The 19951-nt window shown below is 38.9% G+C and overlaps 2 protein-coding genes across 16 annotated transcripts in view; both read left to right on the top strand.

Moving 5' to 3' along the window:
- Window positions 1-2557, top strand: part of MLF1 (myeloid leukemia factor 1) — a 31978-nt gene extending 29421 nt beyond the window's left edge. For 5 of the 12 annotated variants that reach the window (XM_081570668.1, XM_081570660.1, XM_081570662.1 and 2 more), the window contains one exon: window positions 1221-2557. In XM_081570668.1, coding sequence (XP_081426794.1) covers window positions 1221-1326 — 106 coding nt within the window. In that variant the 3' untranslated portion in view covers window positions 1327-2557. Of the gene's footprint in view, window positions 1-452; window positions 516-1220 lie in introns of all 12 variants that reach the window. The other 7 variants (XM_081570661.1, XM_081570663.1, XM_081570665.1 and 4 more) reach the window with 2 other exon arrangements.
- A 3751-nt stretch (window positions 2558-6308) lies between these two features.
- The window catches only part of GFM1 (G elongation factor mitochondrial 1), a 50202-nt gene continuing 36559 nt past the window's right edge, over window positions 6309-19951 (top strand). For 2 of the 4 annotated variants that reach the window (XM_081570655.1, XM_081570656.1), the window contains exons 1-6: window positions 6309-6516; window positions 8719-8871; window positions 10353-10485; window positions 10937-11141; window positions 13040-13156; window positions 15858-16008. In XM_081570655.1, the coding sequence (XP_081426781.1) occupies window positions 6427-6516; window positions 8719-8871; window positions 10353-10485; window positions 10937-11141; window positions 13040-13156; window positions 15858-16008 (849 nt within the window). In that variant the 5' untranslated portion in view covers window positions 6309-6426. The remainder of the gene's footprint in view (window positions 6517-8718; window positions 8872-10352; window positions 10486-10936; window positions 11142-13039; window positions 13157-15857; window positions 16009-19951) is intronic. The other 2 variants (XM_081570657.1, XM_081570658.1) reach the window with 2 other exon arrangements.

The raw sequence follows: 19951 nt of genomic DNA on the forward strand, positions 1-19951 counted from the left end.
ATAATAGCATTTAGGGATATGGTAAGGGTAGAGGGACTGTAGCTAAAAGGCTGAATAAAACTTCCCTAAGAAGTCAAAATTGAGCATTTAATGGCAAACATGTTTTTAGATACTTACGTATTAAATAGTATGTTACAATATCTGTATTAGATATTTTGGGAGAATTTTGCAAAAACTTTAGCCTCATTTGGAATTACCTTTTGGAATAGATGTGAAATACAAATGTGCCAAAACCAACTTTAAAGATGAGACTTGAAAAAAAAATAAAAATAAATAAAAAATAAAGATGAGACTTGGACACATTTAGTGTGTATTCTAGAGTTACAATTTAATTTGGTTCTCTGGGGGAAAATTGAAAATACTACCTAATTCCTGTTGACATTAGACTTAGAGAGAGAGAGAGAGAGAGAGAGAGAGGCCTCACCAGGCCTCAAAACAGAAATCTGTTCTAGGCTGTAAGAGAGTGGAGGATTGCTGCAGAAGGTGGAAGGCTGCCCAGAACCAGCGAGCAACAAGTGGGTACCAAGTAAACCAGAAGCCTTGTGCAGAATTTTGTGTGCTAGCATCTTTTATTTTAAAATACTTGTCTAGGAATTTAGAGCCCTAATGTTTTCCATAGAAAACTTGCTCCCCTATTAATTGTAAACCATAATTGTTTCACTTTGAAAAGTTCATTGATAAAAACCTAACAGTGCTATAATCAAACCTAAGTTTGGCTGTGAAATTCATGTCCCAGCTAGAGAAAAAGTGTGCTCCTTATAGATGGTTTATAAATCTATAACCCTATCAGTGGCATTTTCTGTAAACCAGCACTGTCCAGCTGAACTTTCTGAAATGATTTTTTGCAGTGATGAAAATGTTATACATCTGTACTGTCTAGTATGGTAGCCACTAGCCCCATGTGGCTGTTGAACGGATGCAGCCAAGGAACTGAATTTTGAAATTCTATGTTATTTTAATTAATTTAAATGTAAATGATGTGGCTAGTGGCTGGGATGTTGGACAGCATGGTTCAAAGGTAAACAGTTAAATCTATCTCAGGGAAGGAGCTGTTGCTCTCTTAAATGTTAAGTGAAATTGTCTGCCATATGTTTTTCAAAGCTATTAAGGAACTCTTAAGATAAAACTCACCTTAAATTACAGTGGCCTTTATCAAGTTTGTGTTGATGTTTTAATAACCATTTAAAAATGATATTAATGTTCATATGTTTATTTCTTAGGGAGAAACATCATCAAAGTCCAGCCATTGAATATGGAAGAAGATCAAATGTTTTTGTGGACAAACTCAACATCAAAGGATCACCTGTGAAAATCAACAAAAAATAAATAGCATTGCATTTGATTTCTTTAGTTTTGGTTGTTTTAACAGAGAAGGTAATGGTGCTGGGTAATACACATAAGACCAATCTTTTGTTATTAAATCAGTACTGTTCTTAGCAACTTTCTTCTGAATGTTCTTGAAAGTGCTCACTGTATATTGTCCCTACTTTAGGAATAAAACTTGAATCTTCAACAGTGCAAGCTATTAAACATTCTATAACACTCTTTAAAACATAACACATACTGATTTTGCTTTCATAATTATTTTTATATTGGTTATGTTTTCCCCATATATTCAAGATTGAACGTACAACTGTTCTCATATAAAATTAGTTAAAATAAGTAAACTGCTCAAAAATAGTCCCAGTGTTTTAGCAACACTATAATAGAGTGAATTTAATAAAGGTTAAAATTATTTAGCTCAAATGTTATAGTGTGTTTATGTAGCCAGCCAGCTTAAAGAATTTTTAAAAATAAAGCAAAAACTATACTGTACTCTTTTATAAAAAATTAGTTATTATTTTGATAAAGGACATAAAGAATGAGCAAGTAGTTCATTTTTGAAGGGATTTTAAATTGCTAATATAACTGAATTTTCTTCTTATCATTTCTTTATACAGTGTATTTTTTTGTTCTGTATTACATTTTTAACACTCATCAGACTTTCCATTGACCTTTCTCTTTAACATCTTAAGGTAGCATATTTCTGGTCTCCTTTCTCACAGACAGCTTAATTTATCTCCATGGTTAAGATTCTAAAGTTGGATTGTCCTTGGAGAAACTCTGCTCAGCCTCTTGGTGACATTTAGAAAAATGCATTTGGTGTTCTGCAAACCTTAATGATTGATTGTCTCAAAATTTCTTAGACAGGTGATGTGTGTGTTTGAGCAAGGTACTTAATAATTCAACTGTTCCCTTTTTAATTATACTATTTAAAAATTCAGCTCTTGAATTTTTTGTTCTAGAATTTGAGCATTGATCTGTTTATATAAATTTAAGCATAAAGCTTATGAGAATGTAAAATCTTAACTCTAAGTTTTTGTTGTTTCAAAGGGAGAAAAAAAGAACAAAGTCAACTAACACTCTATAATCCTAATATCTTCCTTTTTAAACTTTGGAATTAGAATTGTGTAATTGTGCTTATAATCTTCTAATTTTCTATATCATATCCTGTTAATATTACTAGTTGTGTTTCATGCCTTTAGTCACTAAAATAAAATGCATATGTGTCATCTCATTTTTAGAATTGAAAGTAATTGAGCACATATCAGTTAAAGATGTTAAAATTTTCCTCTTATGAATAATGAGTATACTAATAACATACTATTACACATTGGGAACTTATCATAAGGCATAAGTTTTAAATAACACGTTTGTGTAAATTCACTGGATAGATCAAAATCCAGTAGACACTATAGTTATTCTCCTAAATTATTACACTGATTGTTAACTCAAATCATTGTATTCAAATATGAAACACACTTGAATAAATATTGTACTTACAAGAGTATAACTTACATGCATCATATAACAGAATTCATAGATGCTTTTTTCACCCCAATTTGTTCACTGTGGCAATCATGTTAAAATTGAATTAAATATGTATTTCCTTTTCTGCCACAGTGCTTCCTAGCAGGCCATTTATAAAATATGTGACATCCAGAGATTAAATATCAATTCTTTACGTTCACACACTTCTGAAATTGACTTTTTCCAGAATTTATTTTTATCCTAATTCTGAAGTCAGTGAAAGTCACTCAGTCTTATCCAACTCTTTGCAACACCATGGACTATACAGTCCATGGAATTCTCCAAGCCAGATTACTGGAGTGGGTAGCCTTTCCCTTCTCCAGGGGATCTTCCCAACCCAGGGATTGAGCCCAGGTCTCCTGCATTGCAGGCGGATTCTTTACCAGTTGAGCCACAAGGGAAGCCCATTCTGAAGTCAACTAGTATAAAAAAGAAGGCTCGCCATAACTTGCAGTTCACATATTAGTTTTTCTTTATTGACAACCACTGATCTTCCTGGAAGTCTGTGTCTTTGGGGAATGTAAGGATATTAACTGTTTGGTGAATGTGGCCTTGACAGTAAGGCCAAGTTGAGTACTTAGGTTCCTTGCTACTTTAGCGATTTTCCTGGTAACTCAGTCCCAGGGATAGGTTTCCATTACTTACCTTTATGATTTCATTATCTGTTACTGTCACAGGGCAGTGGCAGGAGCACATTGGTATCAAATGGTGACTTGCTTATGACAATGTGATCGCATTTGGATGTGGGACCTTTGTAAGGTTATGAGGGTGGATCCCTCATGAATACAATTAAAGCCTTTGTAAAAGAGACCAACTCAATGGACTTGAATTTGATCAAACTCTGGGAGATAGTGGAGGACCGACTGGTATGCTACAATCCATGGGATTGCAAAGAGTGGGACACGACTTAGCAACTGAACAACAACAAAAAAGAGATCCTGGGTTTCCCTGGTGGTTTGGCAATAAAGAATCTGCCTACCAATGCATGAGATGCGGGTTTGATTCTTGGGTTGGGAAGATCCCCTGGAGGAGGAAATGTATTTTCCTGGAGTATTTCCCACTCTAGTATTCTTACCTGGGAAAATCCAATGGACAGAGGAGCCTGGTGGGCTACAGTCCACGGGGTTGCGAAGGGTCAGACATGACAGAGCAACTAAACAACAACAACAAAAGAGACCCTAGACAGCTCACCTTTCCTTCTACCTTGTGTGCACACAGTGAGAAGTTGGCTGCCCATGAACCAGGAAGGTCCACACACTGTCACTGAATCTCCTGGAGCCTTGAGCTCAGGCTTCCCACCCTGCAGAACTGTGTGAAATAAATTTCTGCAGTTTACAAGTCACCCAGTCTATGGTGCTTTTGTTATAGCAGACTGAATGGACTAAGACGGTGGTATTCAGCTAGTCAGGCTAGGATATTTTGGAGATTCTAATGAGGTTTGACTAGACCCTCACTACAGTGAATCAGGACTTTCATTGAATTTATCTTTATTCTTATATATTATAAAATGTCTATGAATTAGCAGAATGTGCAACTGCTTTAAATAATATAATGTATGTGTATTTTTCCATTTTAAAACTTAACAAATAATTTATAAAGTGTACTCAGAAACCTAGCTAGATGGTTTTTGGTTTTTTTGTCTTCCAGTTCTTTCTGTTGAGCAAACAAAAGTTTATTACTTAGGTTAAAAGTGGTGATTAATAAAATAAATTAAGAATATACTTGGTATAATAATTATAGAAAAATATGAATATAAATATACACACACAGGAAGAGTATGAATTTTTACTCTAGGAAATTCAGTTTGTTAAAATGTTAATTTCAAAAAGCAATTTCAAAAGTAACACACTTTTTTACTTAAATTATATCTTAAAATGAAAGTAAAACCTTAATTTTATTACCATTTACATAACTATTATTTAATTTGTATATTTTAAACAAATACAAAGGCTTATAAAGACTCAATTTTTGAAAGCCTACAAATAAAGTTTGCTTAAAAGTGTATTCAACATTAATGGATTTATTCATCAAAGTCAGTCCTTTACTACAAATTAACACATGGTTGATATACAAAAAATAAGTCCAAAATTCATCATCGAATCTATGGTTTTTCTTGTCTCTTGTAATTTACTCTGATTTCTGTTTATTTGCTCTTACTCATTTAAGAAGTATTTATTGAGCACACCAAGGAGTACAGCAATTAACAAAACCAAATCACTGTCCTGTTGGAGCAGGTCTCATTGGGCGAGTCAGACAATAGACAGGTATGTAAAGTATGCCTGGGTATATCTAAGAAGAGCTCTGAAGGAAAATGAAGCAGTGCACAAACAGGGAAGAGCTTGCTGTTTTAGAAGAGTTGGTCAGGGAACACCTAATTGATAGAGGATATTTGAACAGAGAAGAAAGGGAAAGAGCCATGCCTGTATCGGGAGGAGAGCACCGGCTCTGGTTACGTGAGGGTCAGCAAGGAGGCGGAGAGGCAAAGGAGCAAGTGAAGTAGGGCTACGCTGGCGAGGCTGCTCAAGCAAGGTTTTGTAGGTGCTTATTCTGAAGGTTAATTTTTTGAAATTCAGTTATTTAAATTTATAAGGTAATGAAAAGCTTTCAGATTAAAAAATCAGTTATAAAAAATTTCAAGCCTATGCTAAAGTAGAGATGACAGTAACAGTGATTCACTGGATGGGTGTTTTCAGCAGAAAAATGACACTCTCAGGCTTAAAAGGATCCCTTTTAGTGACTGTGAAGGGAATAGACCGAGCAGCTGCAGGGCAGAAGCAGTAAGGTCAGGTAGGCTATGACTAATTCCGTAGAGATAGCAGTGCTTTGAGAGGTGGGGAGAAGGTGCCGATTCTGAATCCATTTTTTAACGTAGTGCCCATAGTACATGACGACTGACTAGAGCAGGCAAGTCAAAGAGGAGTTCAAAGTGACATTTTTGGTCCCGGCAACTCGAGGAAAGGAGTTTCCGTTGAGACGAAGACTGCAGAAGAAGGTTTTGAGGGAAGATCATTAGCTCCGATGCCCCCAGGAAATCGAAGTGGAATCTCAAGGATGCTATCTTCTAGATGGACTAGACATATAATGTTTAACATCGAACAACGATGGAACGTCTTGAAACGAGAAAAACCACTTGTAGATATTTTATTATTTTCCCAAGTTTTTTACAGATCATATCCTGTAGATTATTTTTTCATATTTTTGTAGTAGCATTAATAAAGATTTTGCATTTTTAAGTTAAATATTATTATAAACATTTCTCCACTTTGCTGTATAGACAAAGCAAATAAAGGCTGCATCTTTTCGGCAGCATGCATAAAAAGCCTGATTAGCTACGCAAAGCTACTGCACTTTCTCTTCCCAGTCGGTAGAGGGCATCCGGGCAGCGGAGGACGCCGCTCTGCCCTGAGATCCGGAAGCTTCTCCCTCTCTCTTTTTTTCTCTCCTCCCTCGTATCCTTCGCCCCGGAAGTGCTCTTCGGCACTGATTGCCGGCGTGACTTTGACCGCTTCCAGTAGTAGTCCTGGTTGCTAGACAGAGCCGGAGTCTCGGGACCTTCTCGCCTGTGCTGCGTTCGTCATGAGGTTGCTGCGAGCTGCCGCCGCCGCGGCTGTGGGCCGCGGGCCGCTCCCGCGGGTCCCCTCAGCCCTGGGCTGGCAGGGGAAGCAGGTAGTGGACTCCGGCGGGGCGAGACCGCACCACGGTCTGGCCCCGGGTCCTTGCGGTGCGTCCGGGGCCAGGGGGGAAGCGACACCCCTCCCTCCCTGGCATCTCCTTACTGACAACTCCGAATGGAACTCAGTGTGAAGAGCCCCCTGGGTGTCTGCACAGCTGCTGGTTATTAATGAGCAGCGTCTCGGTGCCCTGGGAGGTTGGGCGGCCTCCGGTTAAGCCTCATTTTTTGGTATACCTTAAAGAGAAGAGGTAACTGGAGTGAAGATCAAGACAACTGAAAAATTAGTGTGTTCAGGACTCGAACCCAGGGCTTCTGGCTCATTATCCAGTGCTCTTCTCAGTACAGAGTGTCGTTGGGCTGTGTGCTATCTCTTTTAGCTGACCTGGGTTATTTGATTTGTAGCCTGACCCTCCCAGTGCCTTTCTTTGGTTCTGTCTGCCTTTTGCGGGACGCGGGGAGAGGTCGCAGAGTGAGCATTCAGTTCAGTTGCTCAGTCCTGTCCGACTCTTCGCGACCCCATGGACTGCAGCACCCCAGGCCTCCATGTCCATCACCAACTCCCGGAACCTACCCAAACTCATGTCCATTGAGTCGGTGATGCCATCCAACCATCTCATCCTTTGTTGTCCCCTTCTCCTCCTGCCCTCAATCTTTCCCAGCATCAGGGTCTTTTCAAATGAGTCAGTACTTCACATCAGGTGACCAAAGTATTGGAGTTTCATCTTGAACATCAGTCCTTCCAATGAACACCCAGGACTGATATCCTTGCAGTCCAAGGAACTCTCAAGTGTCTTCTCCAGCACCACAGTTCAAAAGCATCAATCCTTCCGTGCTCAGCTTTCTTTATAGTCCAGCTCACACATCCATACATGACTACTGGAAAAACCATAGCTTTGACTAGATGGACTTGTTGGCAAAGTAATGTCTCTGCTTTTTAATATGCTGTCTATGTTGGTCATGGCTTTTCTTTCAAGGAGCAAGCGTCTTTTAATTTCATGGCTGCAATCACCATCTGCAGTGATATTGGAGCCCCAAAAAATAAAGTCTCTCACTGTTTCCATTATTTCCCCATCTAATTGCCATGAAGTGATGGGACCGGATGCCATGATGTTAGTTTTTTGAATGTTGAGTTTTAAGCCAACTTTTTCACTTTCTTCTTTCACTTTCATCAAGAGGCTCTTTAGTTCTTCGTTTTCTGCCATAAGGGTGGTGTCATCTGCGTATCTGAGGTTATTGATATTTCTCCCAGCAATCTTGATTCCAGCTCGTGCTTCCTCCAGCCCAGCGTTTCTCATGATGTACTCTGCATATAAGTTAAATAAGCAGGGTGACAATATACAGCCTTGACATACTCGTTTTCTATTTGGAACCAGTCTGTTCCATGTCCAGTTCTAACTATTGCTTCCTGACCTGCATTAGGTAGGAGTTGATCCTTTCCTGTCATGCAGACCTTTGCTTTGGTCACTGATATCCCTGGATTTTAATCAACTAAGCGCTGATCACCCAGATTCCATTTACATCTTCTACTTCCCCTTATCTAGAAGTGGCTGCAGTGCATTTTGGATGTGCAGTCCTACAGGGAGAGATTTATATTATGTCTTGATTGCATAAAATGCAGAATTCCCCATCACCACTGGAGTAAAATAAAGTTGTCGTTGTTGTTTAAAAGTTATTGTTTTGGGGTAGAAGGAATTGGCAACCTTTTGTACACTACCTGGAACATACTGGCACCTCTGCATACAGCTTAAAAATTCTCAAAAATCCTTGCTAGCTGTGAATCTACAGTAAGAAGGAACGGGGGGAAATCAAAGTAAAATTTAGAGTGAAAACTATTTCCTATTAAAGCAGCTGTTGGAAACTGTCTTTCTGATTTTGTCAGCCCCAGTGTATGTTTTCAAACCTGTTCCATTTAGTAAAAATATCTGTCCATTTATATTTATTTAATTTGAATGTATTTTTTCTGAGGTTTTGTTTTTGTTTTTTTAAGAGTATGCTTTTCTTGTTCTCCCTTGCAGTCTCTTTGGTTATAGGAGTTGACAGTTGAGACATTCACTGTTTTGCCTTTTCAGGCTACCTCCTATGCTGTTTTGTGTTCTTTGAGATTTCTTAGAGGAGAGATGTCCACTCAGCCCTTTCTAACTGTCCACTGTTATCTCATAAAAAGTACACTGAATTGAGCTCTCTTATTTTTTCAGGCTGATTGGAAGATCTGCCGATGGTGTTCATCAGGGGTGATTCCTAATGAAAAGATACGAAATATCGGGATCTCAGCTCACATTGATTCTGGGAAAACTACATTAACAGAACGAGTGCTTTACTACACTGGCAGAATCGCAAAAATGCATGAGGTATGGGGTTCATGGTTGACTTCAGATTAGTTTGACCTTGGTTTTAATTGTTTTGTAAGGATTTAATAAACTTCACAGTCCTGAAAGATTAGAAGGATGGTAACCCTGGAAATTTAATCAGAGTCACAAAGTGGATAGCTCAGGTTGGCTTGAAATGTTGCTCTGAGGAGTTTCTCTAGAAACCGTCACTGTGGGTATCCTGGGTAGATTGTTTTTTTAAGAATGTGAAGTCAATCCGAGAAAACCATAATTGAAAAAGACACGTGTACCCTAGAGTTCATCACACAGTGCTATTTACAACAGCTAGGACTTGGAAGCAACCTTGATGTCCATCAACAGATGAGTAGAGAGAGAGAGACACACACACACGCACATGAATATTACTCAGACATAAACAAGAACGTTTTAGTGAGATGGAGTCTGTTATATGGAGTGAAGTAAGTCAGAAAGAGAAAAGCAAATATTGTACATTAACGTATATATATGGAATCTAGAAAAATGGTTTTGACGAACCTATTTGCAGGGAAGGAATGGAAATGCAGACGTAGAGAGTGGATTGGTGGACACAGTGGGGGAAGAAGAGAATGGGATGAGTGGAGAAAGGAGCATAGACGTATATGCCCTGCCATGTGCAAGACACATAACTGGTGAAAAGTTGCTGTGTGACACAGGGATCCCAGCCTGGTGATCTGTGACCTAAAGGGGTGCGATGAGAAAGTGGAGGGAGGCTTAAGAGGGAGTGGGTAGATGTACAATTATGACTGATTCATGTTGATCTATGACAAACCAACATGACATTGTAGAGCAATTTTCCTCCAATTTAAAAAAAAAAGAATGTGAAGTCAACATGATATACCCCTAAGCAGCCATTAAAATAATGTTTACATACTTTTAAATGTTTTGGAGAGACATTTATAATGTTAAGTGGGAAAGGGTTTAAAATGATGATATGTAGTATCAGCCTACTAGTTAAAAATTACGGTTATCAGGAAAAAATTATTTTAGAAAATCTTGGAACTCTCCTGAAGGCATTACATATCCAGTATCTCAACTTTCCAGTTAAAAGTGTTACTTCAGATGAAGACCATCTTGTTAAATCACAGACTTTAGAAGCTGAATCCTTCCCACCCAGCCGTCCGAGTCCACGAGTAGCAGGGAAGGGAAATACCTGTTCCCTGCACACCTGCTCACAGACTAACACAAGGCAGGTGGAAGAAGCATGGCAGAGGGAGCAAGGATGGCTTTTAAGACCAGGTAATGCTCAGTGGAAGCAGCTGCTGACGACAGCAGTGAAAAAAGTGTTACTGTTAATAGAGACCAAATACTGTAATCAGTTTTCAATTGATATTTCCTGAGATTTGGTTTGACAATTAGGTTTCTCTAAAACTAGGTTTCTCTGTGTTCTGGTTCCTTCTGTAAAGAAGTCTTCCCTTCTTGCAATGCAGGGACAGAGAAATCTGAATTGCTGTGCTTGTGTTTAGGTGAAAGGTAAAGATGGAGTTGGTGCTGTCATGGATTCCATGGAACTAGAGAGACAAAGAGGAATCACTATTCAGTCAGCGGCCACCTATACCATGTGGAAAGATGTCAATATCAACATCATAGATACTCCTGGTGAGTTGAGCTTGGTTTTATTGCAGCCTTTTGGGCAGCAACACACTTACTTCTTTCCTCTACTATGACCTAGCTCATTTTTGAGTATCAAATAAAACTCCCAAAAGTGTGACTGTGAATTCCCTGTTAGAGAAATCTGAATGGGACCCAGAATACTTCATCCTTAAGTGGTTTCTTTGAAAAATAGTGCAAATAGTGACTAGGAAGATTCTTGCCTTTTACATGTTGCTGCTAATTCCAGAGGTGCCCATGCCCTAGTATCTTTTTGAAGTTTGATTTTGTTGGGCCCCTGGACCTTACGGTTGGTGAATGATATTGGTGGTTTAAAAAAATCCACATTCTAATTAGAAGACTTCCGTAATGATCAGAGATAGAAAGACTTTTACTTGTGCATGTTGTAAAAATTGAGACTGCTTTTTAAGACCCTCACACACCTCTCTGTCTCGTTCAGGGCACGTGGACTTCACCATAGAGGTGGAGCGAGCCCTGAGAGTGCTGGACGGCGCGGTCCTGGTCCTCTGTGCGGTTGGCGGGGTGCAGTGCCAGACCATGACTGTCAGCCGGCAGATGAAGCGCTACAACGTTCCGTTTCTAACTTTCATTAACAAACTCGACCGAATGGGCTCCAGCCCAGCCAGGGCCCTGCAGCAAATGAGGTACTGCATCTTAGAGCGGACTTACGATCCAGCTAACAGACCTTGCATCTGGAAACACAGTTAATTCGGTGTCATTAAGCTTTATCCTTAATTTTTTTTTCCTTTTTAAAATCACATATGTGAATTACTTATCTTAGTAAATGGAACCCTGATGTCCATAGTTTAGTTTGTGATATGATTTTATCAACTACTTTCTCAGTATAATAGGAGAAATATGACTTAAATTTTTAGAGAAGTTGAAGGTGAATTCAGAACTCATCTGGTAATTTGTAGCGTTATAATTAGAGAAGTTATAACCTAGGATAGATTCTAAAAGGACTTCACGTTTATTTAGACAAGCGTAAAGGATTGTCTTCAGTTTTAACCTTTATTTGAGGAATTTTAATTCACTGCCTTAAATTGTCAATAGTATGCTATATTCTTGTTTTCATCAGTTAATGTATTCGTTAGGATAGCAGCAGTCCTTCCTTTCTAGACATAACCCAGTGGTCTTCACATGATTTTACATTTTTCACAGTACGATGTATTTCACCCAGCCTTTGAGAAGAGTCGATTTCTCTTTTTACCTTTTGTAGATCTGTAGATGGAGCCATAGGGTCCCTACTCAAGTCTCCCATGACAGAGCTCTTGGATGTAGGCAGTAAAGTCTGTGGCAGTGGCGAGACTAATGTGTCTCATGACAAGAGATGCATTATTAGGGAATTTTAAGCGATGGTATTGCCGTGTGCTCTCTGATGGAGGTGACGTGTTTGGGAATATGCGAGTGAACCTTTTCTTTATTGGGTGTTTGTAATACTTTCTTGGTAAAATGAAATGTTTTCACTTTTTGTTCTAATTGTATTTTACTTGTGGTTGGCAATAGACGGGCTCTTTCCACCAAGTCTTTTTCTGAATTCCAGGCAGATGCTCTTTCAGCATTCATTTGACTGTTTTGGTAGTCAAATACTACTTGGCTCCACTCCCCTTTATCTGTTACCTCATCCTATAATTCCCATTAAACAGATTTTGAAACTTCTGCAGCTGACCTCTCTGTCTTACTTTTTCTACCTTACTTTCTCATACTTTCTGTTTCCTTCTCATTTTTCACTGGGTTATGAGAAAATTTTTGAGGTTATTCTTCCAACTCACTTCTCTGGTATTCCTCTGCTTCCCTTCTGTTATTTAGCCTGTTTTTTGTTCTTTTTAATCCCAACAATTATGTGGTTCAGTTTCATATTAATAGAGGTAATTACTTCTTGGATCTTTACATTTTATTGTCTCTAGTAACTCTTTCCTTGGAAGTTAGTACTGTTTCTTGAACTCCCATCTCTTTCAAGCTGTCCTTTTCCTTCAAATATTTGGTTGTTCTTAGTTACCTGGTCAAAGTTACAGACTAAACAGTGGTAGCTAGAGCATATTTCTACTTGAATGTGAATTCCTACCAATGAGTATAATTTCCGTTCTGTGGTGGTGCCTGATCGGGTGTACAGGCTGATGATGAGTGTCTAGTAACCACTGTATGGATTTTCCCCTGAAGGAACTTCCTTTTCAGATAGCTGTACTTGGCTTCACTTGTATTAGCTGATCCAAGAAGGAGATGTGGGGACAATTGTCCCACCATCCTTTAATTTCCTGCCAACCACTCAGTGACCTATCTTCTCCCTTCTGTCTGACTCAGGGTATTCTGGGGATCTGATGGGAAGAGCATTTATCTTACCGTTATTTTTGTTGCCTAAATAGGGTTGTGCTTCCTGAGCACAGTGAACTTGTCAGTCTGTTCCCAGCTGCTTTGTACCTTTGGCTCTGACCTGCTAATCAGTTTCAAAAATCTGCCACTGATTTCTTTTTTTATTTATTTTGTCAGTTCAAAGAAATTTGTTGAAGAGAAAAAGGGGTAAACATGTATTTTTATTTTTCAGGTCTAAACTAAGTCATAATGCAGCATTTGTGCAATTGCCCATTGGTCTAGAGAGTGATTTTAAAGGTATTATAGATCTTATTGAGGAACGAGCCATCTATTTTGATGGAGACTTTGGGTAAGTGTTAAAAATATACTATTCAAATCTTATATTTTAAAAAAGTATCAAAGAGAAGGAAATGGATGAGTGCTTTAAATATAAACTTTTTTGAAATGAGACTGAAAAAGTGTCGTCTAAGATGATTTTCTTTTAATGCACTTAATTCTAGTTACTTCCCATTTTGCTTAGCATTCATTCCATGGGGGAGTATGTTACCCTTTGGATGATATATGTATATCACATTATGATACACATGGTATGGTGAAAGGAGGCCTTCAGTTTAAACTAATGATGTAATATCTCTTTTTCTACTTTTATTCATTGATCTGTTCATTCGTTCTGTAGATTTTGTTGGAACAACTACTGTGTCATGAGTATTGTTATAAAATCTGGGAAGAAAGAAGGGATTATAAATACTTCCCCTGCTTGCTTCATAGGATTACAAAGATAAAAAGATTAATGTGTAAAAGAAGTTACATATTCTTTTATGTAAATAAAATAATGTAGTTTGGGCAATACAAAAAGCAAATTGGTAACTTTTGACATGGTATTTGGTCCATCAACCAACTTCTGAGAGACCTTTGCATACAAAGCCCAGTGGTTATCAACTGTGGCATTCAGAAAAATCACCTGGAAAAATGCACGTATCTGGATCCACTTGCAGGGATTCTAATTCAGTAGCCTTAGAGTGGGGCCTGGTATTTGCATTTCTGGAATGCTGCCAAGTGGTGCTGATGTTTCAGGTCTGAATGCCACAGTTTGAGTGGCACTAATCTAGACAGTGTGGGTAGTTGTAAGTGATCCTTTGTTCTGAAGAGTCGCTCCGGAGCCTGGCGATTTCTCCAAAGGTCCCTTTTAAGGGGGTCCCTTCCTCTGTTTTGGAACTGACATTACTAGTCTGGCAGGTAGATGTGATCAGATAACTATAGAGTTTATCTTTATTGACCATCTTTTACGGAAGGAGAAGATCAAGCCTATTCAGTGGACAAGGCATTTCTCTCTTTTTGTTCCACAACTAAGTAATGACAACCAAGTTTACCTCTCACTCCTTAGAATGTAAGGGACAAGGATTTTTATCAGGTTTATTTGCTGCTATGTCCCCAGCCCTAGAACTGTCTGGTACAAAATAGGGACTCAAAAAATATTTTTAAGTAAATGATTACATCGTTTGCCCAGAATTACCAGTGCACACATTTCTATCTTCTAAAGTAGAGGTTTTTAAACTTTGTTGTGCATCAGAACCACAGGTGGAATTTCTTAATATACCTGCGCCTTTACCCAGCCCTAGACCACTGGGTATGTATATTTTGAAAGGAAGTTTCTGAAATGGAAGACTTAAGCAGGGACCTTGCCAGGAAGGAAGAAATCAGATTCTGAAGGCTGTGAAGAGCCCTTGTTTAGGATAATAATTATTTTCTGACTGATTTTCTTCTCCCTCCCCCACCCCTTTTTTTTTCAGGGATTTTTTTTCTGAAAAGCTTGTTATTGCTTGACATTAGATTCCATTTTTAAAGAAATACTTTTAAAGTGTTCAGACTGATGTTTGTAAATATCAAGTATGTCCATTTCTCTGTTGTGTGTATTTATTTGTGACTTTTAGCTATCTGGCCCCTAAAGGAATGGACAACGGAGGTCAAGTTTGAAGAGTCTGTCATAATTAGTAAACTTTTTTTTTTTTAACTACAAAATGGAATATTCTGTATTAAAAAAAATTGTGTAATTGGATTTGTTATTAATGACCCAGAATAGTCAAGTCTCTAATCTTGCTTGTCAAAGACTGTGATATTCTGATTAATTTGGTTAATAGAATTTTCCAGTACAGTTGACCCTTGAACAGTGTGAAGATTAGAGGTGTCGATCCCTCATCCAGTCAAAAGTTCAAGTATAACTGTTGACTCCCTCCAAAACTTACCTACTAATAACCTACTGTTGACTGGACGCTATCAAAAATGAAAAGATAACGTGAAAAGAAATTCATATTTATTTACAGGTATAACAGTTCATGCATTGATAAGAAAGAAGCAACAGTCTATTGCTTTATGGTAGCCTAGTGTAACTGGTGTAAAGCAGTAGCCTAGCCTAGTCATTATAAAATTGTTTATGGCATATGACATTATAATCATATTCTTAATACAGTATCGGAAATATTGTGACTTACAAAAATTACCTGTGATGGTATGCAGTTTCTCTAATTCTGTGAGAGAGGCATACTGTATGGATGTAATTCTTTGAAAGCAAAGTTATAAAACAGTAATAAAACTAACACATTTTTAATTTCATATTAAATATTACTTATTCCTACATGATGATAGGCTGTCCACTTCAATACAAGTCTTGCACACAATGTAATACACGTATTTTTGCATGTTTATTGAAAAACATCTTTGTATAAGTGGACCTGCACAGTTCAAACTTATTGTTCACGTGTCAGCTGTACTCATGGGCTTTGGAGTCAATTTGTCTTTGAATTGTGTGTGGCTCATACATGTACTGGTACTACAACCTTGAATGATTTGCTTTGCCTGTTTTAAAGTATTTTGTCCACTATTCCGTCTGAATTTTACAGATACATATTTTTCTTATTTGTAATTTTAATGCAAAAATATCAGAGCTCTTATCTCAAAAAACATTTTGGCCATTAGTTTATCTTTTTCATTGATAACTTATATGTTTAATTGAATATTCTTAAAGTACCAAAATAAAACATTTCTTCTCTTAGTCAGATTGTTCGATACGGGGAAATTCCAGCAGAATTCAGGGCGGCAGCAGCAGACCACCGGCAGGAGCTGATTGAATGTGTTGCTAATTCAGATGAGCAACTTGGAGAGATGTTTCTGGAAGAAAAAACTCCCTCAATCTCAGATTTAAAGGCAGGTGTTGTCAAAATATGTCTTATATTAACATGAAAAAGAGGGGTTTTTTTGGTTTTGTTTTTTGTTTTTTTTGTAGGGAAGGGACGTGATGCTTTTATGTAGGGGCTTTATTAATGAAATCCAAGCAAAGTTGTTTAACATAATTATTTCCTTCAAAAAAAAGTGTGATATGGCATATTACTCTTTTTTTAAGTAGTGAGTTATATAAAATGGGAAAGGAATCAGTTTGTTCTAGGAAAAAAGATATTTAAACAGCCAGCCTCTTGGACTTATCTTTATCAAAGAAAAAAGATAAACTATAAATGTACGCTCTTGACTATTTGGAAGACCATAGAATCCTTTACTTAATTGTTCACCTCTTTAAAATGAAGTGATCACCTGCCTAAGACTGGTATTCAGTTTTTAAATAGACAGTTCTCCATTGTTGCTCAGTCGCCCAGTCGTGTCCGACTCTTTGCAACCCCATGGACTGCAGCACTCCAGGCCTCCCTGTCCCTCACCATCTCCTAGAGTTTGCCCAAGTTCATGTTCAGTGCATCGGTGATGCCATCCAGCCATCTCATCCTCTGACACCCTCTTCTCCTGCCCTCAATCTTTCCCAGTATCAGTGACTTTTCCAATGAGTTGTCTGTTTGCATCAGGTGACCAAAATACTGAAGCATCAGCTTCAGCATCAGTCGTTCCAGTGAATTTTCAGGGTTGATCTCCCTTAACATTGACTGGCGTGATCTCCTTGCTGTCCAGGGGACTTTCACAAGTCTTCTCCAGCCCCACAGTTCGAAGGCATCAATTTTTTGGCATTCTGCGTTCTTTACCATCCAGCTCTCAGAACCATATGTGACCACTGGGAAGACCATAGACTTAACTATATGGACCTTTGTCAGCAGAGTAATGTCTCTGCTTTCAACACACTGTCTAGGTTTGTCATCGCTTTCCTGCCAAGAAGCAATTGTCTTATGATTTCATGGCTGCAGTCACTGTGTGCAGTGATTTTGGAGCCCAAGAAGAGGAAAGCTGTCACTGCTTCCACCTTTTCCCCTTCTGTTTGCCACGCAGTATGGTGCCAGATGCCATTATCTTAGTTTTTTTTATTTAGTCTTAAGCTGGCTCTTTCACTCTCCTCCTTCACCCTCATCATAGTTCCTCTTCGCTTTCTGCCACTGGAGTGGTATCATCCCCATATTTGAGGTTGTTGATGTTTCTGCCACCTATCTTGATTCCAGCTTGTAACTCATCCAGCCCAGCATTTCTCATAATATGCTCAGTGTGTTGATTAAACAATCAGGGTGACAGCCCTGTTGTACTCCTTTCTCCATCTTGAACCAATCAGTTGTTCCACACAGGGTTCTAACTGTTGCTTCTTGACCCACATACAGGTTTCTCAGGAGACAGATAAGATGATCTGGTATTCTCATCTCTTTAAGAGCTTTCCACAGTTTGTCATGATCCACACAGTCAAAGGTTTTAACATAGTCGATGAAACAGAGAGAAATATTTTTCTGAAATTCCCTTGCTTTCTCTATAATTTAGCGAATGTTGGCAATTTGATGTCTAGTTCCTCTTCCTTTTCTAAACCCAGCTTGGACACCTGGAAGTTCTTCATTCGCATAATGCTGAAGCCTAGCATGCAAGATTTTAAGCATGACCTTACCTACAAGACCTTTTACAACTAACACCCAAAAAAGATGTCCTTTTCATTATACGGAACTGGAATGCAAAAGTAGTAAGTCAGGAAACACCTGGCATAACAGGCAGATTTGGCCTTGGAGTACAGAATGAAGCAGGGCAAAGGCTAATAGTTTTGCCAAGAGAACACACTGGTCATTGCAAACACACTCTTCCAACAACACAAGAGAAGACTCTACACGTGGACATCACCAGATGGTCAATACCGAAATCAGATTGATTATATTCTTTGCAGCCAAAGATGGAGAAGCTTTATACAGTCAGCAAAAATAAGACCAGGAGCAGACTGTGGCTCAGATCATGAACTCCTTATTGCCAAATTCAGACTTAAATTGAAGAAAGTAGGGAAAACCACTAGTCCATTCAGGTATGACCTAGATCAAATCCCTTATGAGTATACAGTAGAAGTGACAAATAGATTTAAGGGGCTAGATCTGATAGACAGAGTGCCTGATGAACTATGGACAGAGGTTTGTGACATTGTACAGGAGACAGGGATCAAGACCATCCCCATGGAAAAGAAATGCAAAAAATGCAAAAAAGCAAAATGGCTGTCTGAGGAGGCCTTGCAGATAGCTGGGAAGAGAAGAGAAGTGAAAAGCAAAGGAAAAAGGGAAGGATATTCCCATCTGAATGCAGAGTTCCAAAGAATAGCAAGGAGAGATAAGAAAGCCTTCCTCAGCGATCAATGCAAAGAAATAGAGGAAAACAGCAGATTGGGAAAGACTAGAGATCTCTTCAAGAAAATTAGAGATACCAAGGGAACATTTCATGCAAAGATAGGCTCAATAAAGGACAGAAATGGTATGGACCTAACAGAAGCAGAAGATATTAAGAAGAGGTGGCAAGAATACACAGAAGAACTGTACAAAAAAGATCTTCATGACCCAGATAATCACGATGGTGTGATCACTCACCTAGAGCCAGACATCCTGGAATGTGAAGTCAAGTGGGCCTTGAAAAGCATCACTACAAACAAAGCTAGTGGAGGTGATGGAATTCCAGTTGAGCTATTTCAAATCCTGAAAGATGATTCTGTGAAAGTGCTGCACTTGATACGCCAGCAAATTTGGAAAACTCAGCAGTGGCCACAGGACTGGAAAAGGTCAGCTTTCACTCCAATCCCAAAGAAAGGCAATGCCAAAGAATGCTCAAACTACCGCACAGTGGCACTCATCTCACATGCTAGTAAAGTAATGCTCAAAATTCTCCAAGCCAGGCTTCAGCAATACGTGAACCGTGAACTTCCAGATGTTCAAGCTGGTTTTAGAAAAGGTAGAGGAACCAGAGATCAAATTGCCAACATCGGCTGGATCATTGAAAAAGCAAGAGAGTTCCAGAAAAACATCTATTTCTGCTTTATTGACTATGCCAAAGCCTTTGACTGTGTGGATCACAATAAACTATGGAAAATTCTGAAAGAGATGGGAATACCAGACCACCTGACCTGTCTCTTGAGAAACCTGTATGCAGGTCAGGAAGCAACAGAACTGGACATGGAACAACAGACTGGTTCCAAATAGGAAAAGGAGTACGTCAATGCTGTATATTGTCACCCTGCTTATTTAACTTATATGCAGAGTACATCATGAGAAACGCTGGGCTGGAAGAAACACAAGCTGGAATCAAGATTGCCAGGAGAAATATCAATAACCTCAGATATGCAGATGACACCACTCTTATGGCAGAAAGTGAAGAAGAACTAAAGAGCCTCTTGATGAAAGTGAAAGAGGAGAGTGAAAAAGTTGGCTTAAAGCTCAACGTTCAGAAAACTAAGATCATGGCATCTGGTCCCATCACTTCATGGGAAATAGATGGGGAAACAGTGGAAACAGTGTCAGACTTTATTTTTGGGGGCTCCAAAACCACTGCTGATGGTGATTGCAGCCATGAAATCAAAAGACGCTTACTCCTTGGAAGGAAGGTTATGGCCAACCTAGATAGCATAGTTAAAAGCAGAGACATTACTTTGCCAACAAAGGTCCATCTAGTCAAGGCTATAGTTTTTCCAGTGGTCATGCATGGATGTGAGAGTTGGACGGTGAAGAAAGCTGAGCGCCGCAGAATTGATGCTTTTGAACTGTGGTGTTGGAGAAGACTGTTGAGAGTCCCTTGGACTGCAAGGAGGTCCAACCAGTCCATCCTAAAGGAAATCAGTCCTGAATATTCATTGGAAGGACTGATGCTGAAGCTGAAACTCCAATACTTTGGCCACCTCATGCGAAGAGTTGACTCATTGGAAAAGACCCTAATA

The sequence above is a fragment of the Giraffa tippelskirchi genome, chromosome 2 (assembly GCF_054371585.1).
Source record: "Giraffa tippelskirchi isolate mGirTip1 chromosome 2, T2T-mGirTip1v1.2.pri, whole genome shotgun sequence".
NCBI classification, from domain to species: domain Eukaryota; kingdom Metazoa; phylum Chordata; class Mammalia; order Artiodactyla; family Giraffidae; genus Giraffa; species Giraffa tippelskirchi.